This window comes from Wolffia australiana, chromosome 12 (genome assembly GCF_029677425.1).
Source record: "Wolffia australiana isolate 7733 chromosome 12, ASM2967742v1".
Taxonomy (NCBI): Eukaryota; Viridiplantae; Streptophyta; class Magnoliopsida; order Alismatales; family Araceae; genus Wolffia; species Wolffia australiana.
In genome coordinates this window covers 8,635,356-8,649,983 of record NC_135846.1, presented here as the reverse complement: position 1 = coordinate 8,649,983, position 14,628 = coordinate 8,635,356, and the positions used below count along the sequence as shown (strand labels likewise).

The window sequence follows — 14,628 nt, the reverse complement described above, 5'->3', positions numbered from 1 at the left end:
TATAGAGAAAAGATGGAGACATGGCGAGCTGTAAGGAGATAGTGAAAGATAGAGATAGAGAGTGCCAAAGCAGGATATAAAAAGAGAGAGAAACCAGACCAAAGTGGAGAGGTTTATGAAACGATTATAGACTCTTGAAAATGAGGCTCGAGTCCAGACCTCACCCCTCATCATTTAATATTCTCCACATCTGGCGGCAGCCACCGTCGCAATTCTTATCTCCATTCATCCCAGCCATCGACGGTGCAGTCAATTTCTGCCATCACGGGAGTAAAATGCTATCCTACTTACCCTTCCGAGAAAAACAGATGGAGCGAAAAATAACCGATGGAAGTGTGTGTGTGCGAGAGAGAGAGATAGATAGATAGATAGAGAGAGAGAGAGATAGATAGATAGATAGAGAGAGAGAGAGAGAGAGAGAGAGAGAGAGAGAGAGAGGTGTGTGGACTGTGGAAGTGTTAGAAGAGGACGACACTGTAACGCACAAATGCGGCGGGGACGAGGTTGATAGAAGAGTAGGATCATTGCCAGAGAACGCGCGTCGTTTTCGATATCAATTCTCCGCGACGGTCACTGGCTCACGTCTCCCATGTGCGTCCATCAGTCCTACAGGACCCAACAGCATAAAACCCCCACTCAAACCTCTACAAGCTTCACGAAAGAGGAAAAGAAAGCAAGAAGAAGATCGCGAGAAAGGAAGATGGAGATCCTAAGCATGTCTCAGTGGTTCGTCTTCTTCTTCCTCCTCTTCCCGGCGGTACTCCATGCAGCCTCGCCCAACGCGACTGTGCCAGTTACGCCACGAGTCCCAGCGGTGCCGGCGGTGATCGTCTTCGGAGACTCGGTCGTAGACCCGGGAAACAATAACATTCTGGGGACGTTAACCAGGTGTAACTTTCCCCCTTACGGCAAGGACTTTCCCAATCACCAGGCCACCGGCCGTTTCAGCAACGGGAAGATCCCTAACGACCTTATCGGTATGTTCCTTCCCGTCATCAATCTCCGCTCTATTCGTCTATTTCTCAATATTCCCTCCCTCCGTTCCGTCCCAACACATCGTTTGAACAAGCGCTGTTCATTCCCTTGCATCGGCCAGTCGCCGGTCTAGGAATCAAGGATACGCTGCCGGCGTATCTCGACCCTAGTCTGCGCCCCGAGGAGCTTTTGACCGGGGTCAGCTTCGCCTCCGGCGGCTCCGGCTTCGATCCTGTCACATCCACAATGACGGTATCTCTCTCTCCTCTGTTTATTATCTCTCTCTCCTTTTAAGTCTCATTGTTTGACTGAGAGGAGATGGGTTTTCAGAACACGCTTTCAAACGATGCTCAGCTGTCACTGTTTCGAGAGTACAAAGGGAGGGTGCGGACAATGGTGGGAGAGAAGAAGGCCGGCAGCATTGTCGAGGACAGCCTTTACATTATTTGCACTGGCAGTAATGATCTTGTCAACACCTACTTCAACGGCCCGCTGCGCCGCGCGCAGTTCAATCTCCCTTCTTATATCAAGTTCATGTCCCAGTCTGCCTCTAGCTTCATCAATGTAAATTATCCCATTAACGAGTTTAAGTAGTGGAGATACTGTCGTAGAAAGATGGATGCATTGACCTTCGGAGCGTCTTTTCCTTTTAATATTTAACGCCATTTTTCTCTGTTTCTTCTTGCTTCGTCATCATTTTTTAGGTTATTTTTCTTTACTTAATGTCGTCCTTCTTCATCTTCAACGTCATTTTTCACTACCGCTTTCCGCCCTCATTCTTCGTTATCTTTGGCGTTCGTTTCCTTTTTTTTCTTATTTCACAACTTTCTTAATATTATTCGCGGTGTTCTTCCTTTCAACGTCGTCTTTATCTTCCTCTTCTCGGTTTCATCTTCTTTCTTCTACTTAGTCGGCAAATGCTTTTTTTTTCATCTTTCTTCTTCTTCATAATGGACATACATCATGAGCGTGATTATTTGTTCTTTATTCTTCATTATCCTTCACGGCTACTTTCTTCTTCTCCTTCTCTTTCGTCGCCGTCTGCTGTAATACTATCGATAAAATATTCATTATTACTTTTACGTCATTTAGCTTCTTCTGTCCCCTGTGTCAGCACCACAATAAATCCGATGCCGACGGGCCATTAAATTTAAATGCCAGGAGGGCACTAACTTCGTTCTGTCAACATCTCTCATTCCGGTGTCCCTCGATGCCCATCTAATGCCATCTATGTCTTCTGACGTCAGGATTTGCACAAGGAGGGAGGTAGGAAAATAGCAGTTCTCGGGCTACCCCCTATCGGCTGCGTACCAGCGGACCGCACCCTCTTCGGCGGGCCAAACCGCGATTGTGCCGAACAGCTCAACACCGCCGCCCGCCTCTTTAACGACGCTCTCCAGTCGGAGACTATCCGCCTCAACACCATCCTTCCTGGCTCCAGAATCATCTACGTGGACATCTACTCCCCCTTGCTCGAGCTCATTGTCAACCCCACTCACTACGGTAAGCCCCATCTTGAGATGAACGAAAGAAAATTAAAATACCATCATGAGAGATTCGATACTTTTCGAGAAAACCTTCCAAAGGATGTTTTACCGGCGTTTGGCTTCTTGGATGAGAGGTAACAAATGGGTTTTTTTCCGTTGTTTCGCATCTTTTAACAATCTCGAGTTTGTTATTATTATTGTTAGTTTGGATGGGAGCTCTAGGGAGGTTCTGGCTGCGAGGTGAAAAATGGATTTTTCTCGTTTTGTACGTATTTGTTTTATCTCGAGTTGCCTGTATTATTATTCTTGGAAATAAGGATTCTAGAGAGAAGGTATGACTGGGGTACTGGCTTTCAAGATAGGGGTGTCTTTCGTTTTTATAGTTTTTTTTTTTTTTTAAGGATAAGGTTCCTAGTAAAGTTAATATCAGAGTGAAGAGAAGCCGTGAAACCCCATGTTGAGAGAAACAAAACTATAGAGTCTCCTAGTTTCTCTCAACATGGTCTTTCGTTTTTATAGTTTTTTTTTTTTGAAGGATAAGGTTCCTAATAAAGTTAATATCAGAGTGAAGAGAAGTCGTGAAACCCCATGTTGAGAGAAACAAGGAGACTCTAGAGAGCAGGTTTTGACTGGAGTTTTGGCTTTTCAGGGTTCGAGGTAGCTACCAGGGGTTGCTGCGGGACAGGGAACGTGGAGGCGGCCGTGATATGCAACGCTTTACTAGTGACGACGTGCGAGGACCCCTCCAAGTACGTGTTTTGGGATGGGTATCACCCCACGGAGGCTGCCTACAGGATTCTCATCGACGAGGTCGCGCGCAAGTACATCCCCGCGTTCATTGGTTAACTGTAGTCCCTTTTTTTTAATTTTTTTTTACCCCGACTCTCAGTTAGGTTATTCTGACCAAAAACAAAGTGTCCGGACTAGTGCAGGGTATGGGTTGTGGTGGGGAGGTGGCGTGTCTTTTTAAAAACTTGTTTCCTCGTCCAAGATGAAATTGCCGTATGCTTCCAAAATGGGTAGTGTTATTATGCTAATAAAGAAGGTAGTAGTATTATGCTACCAAAATAAAAATAGTCGGAAGAGGAAGAAGGGGGGGGGTTGGCTGAACCTACCCGTGGGTAGGGACTCTTTAAAGGTATCTGTCATGTGGTGAACGGCATGTCCCGTACGTTACCTGTGGAGTTCGTCACGTAAGCCGTCAAGGAAGCGTTGTCTTGGTTTGTTGTACGCTAGTTGCACAAATGACGATTTTGGACGGAACGGGACTGACGGACTTCCCGTTCAGTCATCCGTCTAAACCATTTAAGTTAATCAATTTCGTCATCCGTCTGGAATTTCGTCATCGTCCCGACTCTGTCATTGGTCCCGTTCCATCATTTGTCCTTTGCAGAGCACGGAACAGATGACGAACGGATTGATGTCGAAGTAGACTGCGGAGAGAGTGATTGTGAGAGAAAGATTGAGAGAGAGGGAGAGGGAATGCTAGAGAGGGAGAGGGATAGGTCTGCCACCATTGTCATCCTTCACGTCACATCAGGGAAGTCTCATCCGGATAGCTCTTTACATACCTATCGGGAATAATATAAAGCAGACTAGTATAAAGCAGACTATCGGGAATAATATTGGGAATAATTCAGATGCACCATTCACGAACAGGTGGCATTCCCGAAGTAATGTTGTTTTCAATATAAATTATTATTTTTTTCACAGAGATATATAGATAGAGAGAGAGAGAGAGAGAGAGAGAGAGAGAGAGAGAGAGAGAGAACGAGATTTCTCTCTCTCCTCTGTGCCCCAACCTCTCCCTCCCTCCCTCTTTTACTCAATCTCCCCACTCCCTCTCCCGTGCCCCCTCTCTCTCTCCCTCTCCCCACCCCCCTCTCCCGTACCCTATCGTGTGCGGCCGTGCCCCCCTCTCTCTATCCACTCCCCTCTCTCTCTGCCTCTCTCTCTTCCCCCCCTGGCCTCCCTCCTGCCTCCACCTCTCTTTCTCTCTCTCTCTCTCTCTCTCTCTCCCTCTCCCTCTCCCCACCCGCTCTCCTGTGCTTCCCCCCCCCTTGCTCCCTCTCTCCTTCCTCTCTATCTCTCTCGTGCTCCCCACCCCCTCTCCCGTGTCCTCCCCCCCCTGATCCCTCTCTCTCTATCTCTATCTCTCTAATCATACATTTTTTACCGTTTTAAAAAAGCGTAGCGTTTGTGTTCCTCCACGAACGAACACAGACGAACTGAACACAAACATGAACCAAAATTTTCATCTGTTTGTTCGTTGTCAAACAGTGTTCGTTCAACGACGAAACACGAACTTCCCATCCCTAATTACAAGGTCCACGCAAATGCTCATCCAGTCAGATTCATTTATATATTTATCTTCATTCTTGAAAACCAATTAGGCACACCTATAAAAATACTTTTTTTTAATATTGATACTTAACATACCGTATCTTTTTATTAGGAATTGTGTGAGCTTAACATTTAGAAATAAAGCTATTCCACTGTAAGACAAAATAATAAGGATTTCCTTGTTTGTATTTTCGGTTTTCTCTTCGCTTCTGGGCCTTCTATATGGGCCAAAATGTGTGTTTGTGTGTTTAGGCCAATGTATGTTCCTATGTATGGGCCTCACTAGGGAAGGTCCAAATGTGCGAGCCAAAATTTTTCGTGAGTTTGCGCGGTGCGGTGCGAACTTGCACACCGCACCGCACAAAATATTCGCACACCGCACCGCACACCGGACAGACCTCTGTGTGGTGTGAATAGGTGCGAATGCGCAAATTTTCTGAAGGATTTCCCCCGTCCTCCCTCTCTCTCTCTCTATTGGAGTCTCTCGTTGTCTTTGCTTTACTTATCGTCTTTATCTCTCTCTCGCTGTACTGGTCTTTTGCTGTATCGGTATGGAAAATGACCAATACAACGAGCGTTTCGCCCATCCAACAGTCCACGCTCTCAAACGAGGAGAGACCAACTCCTTCGAAGAGAAGATCTTCCATGGTTTGTGGCTCGTTGGCAAGGTCACCATCGCCGGAAACGTACTCTGCGAAAACATACTCCGCGAAAACGTGCTCTTCTTCTTCTTCTTCTGCTTCTTCTTCTTCTTCTTCTTCTTCTTCTTCTTCTTCTTCTTCTGCTTCTTCATATTCTGCTTCTTCTTCTTCTTCTTCTGCTTCTCCTTCTCCTTCTCCTCCTCCTCCTCCTCCTTCTCCTTCTCCTCCTACTCCTCCTCCTCCTCCTGCTCCTCCTCCTCATCCTCCTCCTCTTCCCATTTTATGCGAATCCGTGCGATGTGCGGCACGAAATTTCCCTAGGCCTCAGTTCCGTTTAGAGGGCCCATAGGACCCTTTAAATGGGCCTCTTTCCCCTTTCCCTATAGGGATCCCCATTTTACCCCCTATGTAAGGGGGTGCTCCCTCGTTGAAAGGAAGAGGAGGAAGAAAGTAAAAAATCAAAAGTGTTTATTATTTTATTTTATTTGATTTTTCCTTATAAATTAGATTTCCCGTTGCTCCCTCCACTTGAAAAGAAAGAAAAAATCGTAATGCTGATGCCCTTGCACGCCACTGCCGCCGCACCGCAAGTCATTGCAGACGCTACTACTGCCTCTGCACACTGTCGCCTATGTGCCGCACGTCATCGCCGACGGTGCTGCCACCTCTGCACATAGCCACATGCGCGCCACACGATATCGCTGATGCCACGCCGTGCCTCTCGCGTTGCCCATACTACCGCGACTGCCAACCACGCCGCTGCAGCCCACGCCGCACTGTTGCCACCCTCACTACATTGCAACCACACCCAACACAACACCTTACAACCAATTGTGCTGCTGCACGCTTCTGACCGCGCTATCGGTGACTTGCTGCCGCTCGCTCCGCTCGCCCTGCCTAAGCTGCTGTCGTGCACCGTCCTCACCGCTGCCATGCACCGCTAGTACATGCACCCTCAACGAGTACAGTCAGCTTCATATTAGAAATTTAAGCCCTCAGGGCAACAACCCTATCTAACTCTATCCAAACCCCGTGGACATTCGGGAGGCACTGAAAGAAGTAAGAAAATGTTTAAAGGGGCGACGGCAAGCATACCTGCCGGTTAAAGCCTGGTCGGCCATGACAGTGGTGACGAGGGTTCAGTCTACGTCCATCGGCGTCGACGGCGTCGTTGGTCGAGGAGCAAATTATTTCCAGCTTTAAATGCATATAAAAGTTTTTACAAAATATTACATAACATGAGATTAAGAATTTCAATACAATTTCAAATTAAATTCATATTTTACCCAAAAGTACTTACGAATTCAACTCGAGGATGAAATTGTAAATTGAATTCAGAACATTGCTGTATATGATTTTGTAAAAAGTACTTAAGATTTTGAACTCAGTGTGCTATTTTTAAATTAAAAATATATTTGTATTGAAATGATCATATATTTCTTATCAAGCTGAAAATGGTTAAACTGAATTTTGGATTGATATTCTGATTGTTTTTAATTCATACTGTTTTTATGGATTTCTACTACTTTTTATTCATAAAAAAATAAATTTACTTTGTTAGGATATATATTTATGAAATTATGACACTAATTCTTACAAAAAATAATTACCTAGTCAAAATATTTTAATTAAAAATTTTATGAAATTAAATTCCCAAATAAAAGAATTTTCTATCTCACAATATACATTTTTATATATTGATATCACATTTGAATAAAAAATATATTTCAGAGATTTTTAAGAATTAAAATAGAGTTTATGGACTTATTTAATAGGGGTGTGTAAAGATTTTGTGTCACGTTGGAAATGAACAACATTAATGAAGGTTGAGAGAGAAAATTGGATAGCTGATAATGATTCTTCTTTAAATTGTGATATCCGATGATCCAAAAGGAGTTTCAGGCTGAAATTGATGGTGTGTCTTCATCTTACTCTCTTCTATCAATTCATATGGTTGGAAGTATAAGTAGACCCTCGGATTCATGTGTAATATATCTTGGACCCACTCCTACTTTAGTGGGATGAGTGACAGAAAATGATTTGAAGATCCATCAAGTTTTATTGGTATGAATTGTCGAATTAAGTGAGTAACTGAAGGAGAAGTGGAAGGGATCCCTTGCTGTTGTCAGTTGCTATGATCCTGACATGATATAAGGATCTACAGTGAGTCTTCTTGCATATACTCCATCGTCTTCTTCTAAACATAGTCCACCTATTGTCATCCATCCATTCATTCATACCCATAAATATCTATCTCATCCGTCACATCTATTCACATATACACAACTACTTCCATCTCATCTATAAAATCCATACATATCGTTTATTAATATTATTTAAGTTTATTTAATTATCATCCTCCTAATATTATCACATTATTAGTTTATAAATATCTTCTATCACCTCAATCACCACATTAAAGAGATTTTAAACCCTTAAAATTGAATTAATGTATTTTTTATACTTATTGGGGCATTTGGTTTTGAAAGGTTAAATGGCTTATCCCCATTCAATAATCATTTGAGTTATAAATTTAAATGGTTTAATAACCCTGGAATTTTTTACTTATCTTACTTAAAATTATAGATCTTCGTGCTGTCTTCAAGAGTTTTTCCTGAAAAAAAAACTCAGAAAATTTCCTCATAAAAGTATAGATTGCAAACAATATAAATACTAAAAAATAAATCTATAACAATGAAACATAATAATAAGACCAAAAAATGTGGTTAGTTTAGGTGGCTATGGAATAACCTAAGTGGTGGGTGGGGGGGGGAGTGAATTAGGTTCTCTATCTATATTATATTTTTATTTTTAATTATCCTAGGATTTTTCTACCTAAGAAATGAGGTAGGGGAAATGGCATACACAATTGTTTTTTTAGACACCTTAGGCTAATCCTTAATGCTGTTTGGGGGTATCTGTTCCGAGGTGATGATGTGCCCTAACTGAGTTTGGGTGAATGCCCCCCCATGCAAATCACTTGGAAATAGGGCTGAACAAGGATACCAACAAAAAAACAAAAAGTCAATGAAGCTTTGTCATCCTCAACCCTCAAAGGCTTCCATGGAATGACGTTGCTTGATCTACTTCAACTTGGCCCCCAAAGCCTTCTTCTTATGGCCCCCAAAGCCTCAACCTGAGTGATTACAAAGATCTAGCTATAATAGTATATTTCTGAATAATGTATTCTCGTCAATGGCACTTAGTGTTGATGGCTACTTAAAATAGTATTCAAGACAAGGACCAATTTCAAGTATTTCTACAAGAACACTTTTATGTCAAAATTTTATTAATTCATAGATAAAGATTCAGAAATATAACTATGACTTCCCTTCAGTGATAATTTCTTATGTGTGGTCATTCTTCCTTCAGTCCTCTTCTCCTCCACGTTGTTCTTTGGATGAAATTGTTGATTTACGTTTGACCTTTGATGCTTAAAACTCAAATGTCTTTTTCAATCCTGCACCAAATGCAATGATTCCACCTGGAACGATTTGGTAACACAATTTTGCACCAAATGCAATGATTATCTAACACAAAGCTTTTTTTAAAAAATCATATAAATCTCCAGAGATCAATCTTTTAATGTCTTTAGTTTACTGCTCGATTCATCCCTGTCCAACTTTCAACCCCTGTAACTCTTTCCAAACTCAACCAAATGATGCGATTCAAATTTATTTGGTTTTGTATAAATGTTAATAAAAATTCATATCTTGAAAAAAATCTCAAAATCAGAATAAAAAATATTCTGAAAAGTATAAACTTATCACAGGCGAGGATGTGCAAAGTTTGGATCCCAACCTTCTTTTCTTTGAATATTGAAATACCCTGCATCAAAAACCGTGATTCCAAGTTCTATGGACTAGAATTGATGTTAATAACAAATAATTTATTTAAAGAATGCTAAAAAACTGCTTGAAAATTGTTGCAGGAATTGAGAGATCTCTCTAGTTTTTAAACTACAATTTTGAAAGGGCAAGGAGAAGGGGGTTTGAAATTAGAGCTCAAAACTGTATATATGGGCTTAGAAATCCAAAAAGGGCATAATGGTATTCTGTCTTAAGTCCAACAGTCATATGATTAAGCAATATAAAATAATAATCATTTTAATTTTATTTTTTTATATTTACAATTTTACCATCAGTTCAAAACACCTTTCAAGAGTTAAGAGCAAAAACTAGCCGTTATGCCGACAATTTGAGTTTTAAAAATAATCTTAAACTTTTAGGTATGTTTACCATATCATTTAAATAAAGATATCACCATTGTATAATAATATCTTCATGTAATTCATTTTCATTAAATCATCAGTAAATTCAGCCTTAAATACTCCAATGTAATAAATAGGATTTTGGATAAGTTATTCAACAAATCAAATGAAGAAAAATTCACACAAATACTTAAACAGTGTTAAAAATTATGTTTATCTTCGTATCATAAAAAAATACAAGTCCAAAATACAAGATTTGACTTGTTCAGCATATATTCAAACTAAGTAGCCTATTTTATCTTCACATACAATCAGTCAACTACGTAATTGAGGGCCTATTGTGCTTTGATCACAACTCATATTGAGGCATGCATCACTTTGAACAATCATCAAAACACACATGAAAGGATTGTGCTAAAATGCACTTAAAGCTTAATATTCAAATGTAAATCCAATTGATTAAGAAACCTAAAGTATTTAGTTGAATATTTTCATAAAAGCTATTGGCTGTGTAAATTAAATAAAATTTTGTTAATCCATTTTAATGATGTATAATCTAAAGGCCTGAATTCCCCAAGTCCGAGGACTAAGGTCATGCCATACAATCATTCTTATAAATACAGGATAATCTCAAATTTAGGGTTTTCATTTGTCATTGGTATTGAAGATTATTCAATAAAAATATAAACTGTACTCACTTAGTAATTTTTTCTAGTGACGAGAACGGATCGCCTCCACATGGAATGATGATTAAAGATTTAATATTCTTAATACAGTGATTATCGAGATGAGAAGAGATAATTCTTAATATGAAATGAAGTGACGAGGAAATACAAGGTGAGATACTAATATTAAGTCGAGGATTAGATAGTAAATCGTGATAATTCAAATTTGAGACGAGCAAGTGAATGCGAGAATGAAATAATGATGACACAAGGCGTGATGGGAATCGGGTGGAGAATGAGTCAAATACAATAATTAAATTTCAAGTTAATGGTATGATGATGATATGAAAGTGTTAAGGTGTGATTTGGAGGATGTATGGCTGTGATAGAATGGCGAGATGTGTAATGAAACAGAACTAAACTACTAATAGTGTCGAGAAAAAATAATGTATAATGAAAGTGTTAAGGTGAGATACAATTATGCTTACCATATATCCTTACATTTTGCTGGAATCATGATGATTTGCGAGTGCATGTAAGCTCCCCCCCTTCTTTGTTGCTTCTTCCCACACACCTAGGCACCTAGAACACACTTGATAGGCCTCAAAATTTACTATCTTTCATTGACATGGGTAGGAAGCAAGTTTATGACATCGATCCATACATCTAGTTATAGATCAAAGCGTATGGAGGAAAAGACAAGGGGGATGATGAGGCATCCTTGAAAATTTCGACTCAATCAGACCTCTAATTGTCAGTAATGGCATTTTGAATTTGGAGCAATCCTAGCTGTTCCTTTTCTCTCTCTTTTTGTTATGTGCGCTAACGCTTCCTCTTTTTCCAGTTTTGGTTAAGCTTTCCAATCGCTAGATTCTTTAATGATTGTGTGATCACCCCATCTTGTGTAATCACACCCTTTGAAATTGCTACATGTACTTGCAAGAGAAAAAGACAAAAAAACATTGCAGCGCGTTGCCACACCACATTGTTCCCTTTATCTTTGAATGACACATTGATGGGTGTCATTCACGTCTAGAAAGGGAGAATATTCCTCATTACTACCTGCAGAGGCATGCATTTTTGTGTGCCGCGTCAGTGCCCTTTTGCTTTTTAATCAATTACGGGGGTACACGTGTGCCACGAGTACTGCTGCAATTTTTGATTTATGTTTCAACTTAGAAACTTAAAATCTCTCTGAATATAAGTAAAAATAAAATCATAAATAATATTCTGAATCAGAAAGTTAATTTCTTTCAGGATTCAATGTTAGAGAAATTATTTAAAATACGATTAAATCCCCAAAAATCAGCATATCAATATAAAAATAGGTTTAATGATTTAAATATTGATATCACACATTTATACTCTTTTAAATGCATAAAAGGTCTAACATTTTGAGAATTAAACCCATAATTTGCATATTTTTGGACCCCCCTAGGTAATTCATTACTAGTCCCTTATCAAAGTCATTGATTTATCCTTGGATTATTCACTCACCGTTTGATCCTATAAACTTGGGTATGAAGTGTTTATGATATCAAGGACACTTCCATATAAGAATATCTCCATGCATTGCTAGATTACAAATGATGAGCTCCTTCATGGTTTCGGAAAGAGTTGGCGGTCATGAGGAGGGAGGCTTACTTCTTTGCAGGTATGATAATATAATCAAGTTGATGCTCTCTTTTTTGTTCTGATCTAGGGCATTCTTTCACTTATTATGACTACTTTAACCTTTAGAATTCCCTACTGACCTTCCTATCTCTTACAAGTAAAAGATGAACATTCTTCTCCTTTTGTTTAAGCACATAATATCAGCGGTGTATCAATGAAACATAGATAATGAAGCTTCTATCTAACTAAGGGTAAATAGAGAAGAGAAGGTTGAATGGTTGAGAAGAACGGGCATGGGATGTCTGATGGATATGCAATACTTAGCTTACTACCAATAAAAGATTAATGAGCAGACTACACCTGAATGGTGTAGAGAAAATGATTAGAAGTTATTACTCTTGATTTTTATTTTCTTTTTATTTTTCCTGAAGAAAAAGTAGTGATATGGCACATTAGTAGGTTGAACGAAGTTAACTATTCCCCCTGGTTAAGTTTCTGTCCTCTCCATTTTTTATAGTAACTTCACTAAAGGAATTAATATTTTGCGTTTGAACAGAGTTCAAAAAATAAACATATATTTTTAAACATCACATTGATAAGAAGGTAGAAGACGATCACTAAGTTAAATCTTCCCCTTTGATTTCAAAGAATTAAAGAAATAAACCTGTATGTTTAGTTTTATAATTTTTGTCCTTAAAACAAATGGCTAAGTATTGGTTTTCGACAAGAACACTAATTATTCATAATTTGGATTGAAAATAAGGGTACAAAGTGTTCCAAATCTCATATTCAGTTTGATGGAAAGAATCTTAGAAGTTATTATCTCTCAAAACCCTCATAAGAAGTTTTTAGCAAAAAAATGATACTTTCAATTCGTCGTTAGTGTTTTTGAGTTCAATAAATAAAAATATAAGTTATACTAACCTGAGTAAATTTAGCCAGTGATGAGTATGGTTTTACAGTCCCAGACTAGTCTGGATTTTTATCAAAGCCACACAATGAGCTTGGTATTGTTTGGTATTGTTTTGATCCATTTTGCTTCAGTCCTGGTCAAGTTAGGAATGCTCCTGGTTTGGTCAGGTTGAAAAGTCAATGTCAAAGTCAAAGTAGAAAATTTATGTTGATTGGTATGTTGCATAACCACACAATGAGATTTAGAACCATTGGTAATAAATGTCCCTTCACCTCCCTTTCATTTTTTCCCACTCTCTAGATCTCCCTCTAAAGGTCTTTCTCCCTCCAGTCCTCCCTTTCTTCGTGGATAACTATCTGGGTGAATAGAGAAGCAATAAATGTTAGATAGAGAAAGGGGTTTTGATGGGTTCTTGCAACTCGCCTTCGAAGAACTTCTCTACATCATGTGGGTAACATAGATAGCCAAATTTTTTACGGCTACGCTAAGCTCAGTAGAAACATCTAGGGCAAGTTGAATGTAATTTTTTTTAGAATTTTTCAAAAAATATTAAATAAATATTTAATATTACTTCTGATTTAAATCTGCTTTGACCCTTGAACCTAGACCTTCTTGACCAATTGGTCCACCCTCGAATGGAAGACCTAGTGTCCCTGTTCAGTCGGGTCATACAAGTCCTCGGTCCTAAATGTCCAACCCTAGTGATGTGTATGGGTCGTCTCCACAGGAAGTGGTAATTAAGGATTTAATATTCCCTAAATAGTGATTTAACACGATGAGACATGATACATATAAAGTATGGATTGAGAGACGAGCAAATGTAAGTTGAGAAGATGGTGCTTATCTATGAAATAAATATTATTGTAGTAGAGAGTAGATAGTGATCATGAAGATATTATAATAATGGGTGAGACTGATTATAAGTGATAATAGCGAGGTAAGGAAGTAAATGATAGGGTCCAACATGATTAAAAGGAGTTGTAAAAGAGGGATGATAGGCGAAATGATAAACATAGAGTGATGTGAAAGAGGTAAGACATAATTGAAGGGTATAAGGACGTAATATGATTGTAGAATGGGATGGTGAAATGGTTGTAAACTAATGACGATGCTGAGAAGAATCAATGTAAGGTGTGGATACTTACTATAGATATTTGTGCTCTGCTAAGATCATGATGATTTGAGAGTGCAGTTAAGTTAGCCCTCTTCCCTGTTTCCTCTTCTCACACACCCAAGACACCAAGAACAACCTTGATAGATCTTAGAAACTCACTAGCTTTAAATCAGCCTGCTATAGTAGGAAGCAATTTTAAGGATTAATTTGACAAGGACCCATGCCTCTATTTATACATCAGAGGGCATGGATGGACAGGGCGGGGGAGGAAGACAAAGGAAACCAAATTGCCGAACAATGAAGAAGACAAAGGAAACCAAAAACTTAAAATGCACCTTTTTCAAAATCATAACCAAATTGCGGAACCTCTTGACTGGCCGCCATTTGATCAAACTGAATAGTAACACGTGGCAAGATGTAGTTGTAATCTTGATAAAACACTCAGCTAAGTATTTTTAATACATAAAATAAGTAAAGTTTCATAGAAATAATCCAATAATTTGTGTGTTAAGAACCTTATCTGCTATCTTAAAAGTCCTCCTTCATAAATTCTATAATATGCAATACTCTTGATTTCCCTTCCTATGCACCATCAAATCTTTATTATTTCAGCCCTTATATTCTTTAAATAAAAAAAGAAAGAGCAAAAACATGATTTTTTACAAG

The 14,628-nt window shown here is 39.2% G+C and overlaps 1 protein-coding gene across 1 annotated transcript; it reads left to right on the top strand.

Moving 5' to 3' along the window:
* Window positions 1–503: 503 nt before the first annotated feature.
* On the top strand, window positions 504–3,376 carry LOC144710422 (GDSL esterase/lipase EXL3-like). The gene is made up of 5 exons (XM_078584187.1): window positions 504–977; window positions 1,097–1,227; window positions 1,306–1,539; window positions 2,223–2,478; window positions 3,112–3,376. The coding sequence occupies exons 1-5, from the start codon at window positions 590–592 to the stop codon at window positions 3,306–3,308; spliced, it is 1,206 nt and encodes a 401-aa protein (XP_078440313.1). The 5' UTR covers window positions 504–589; the 3' UTR covers window positions 3,309–3,376.
* Window positions 3,377–14,628: the final 11,252 nt, after the last annotated feature.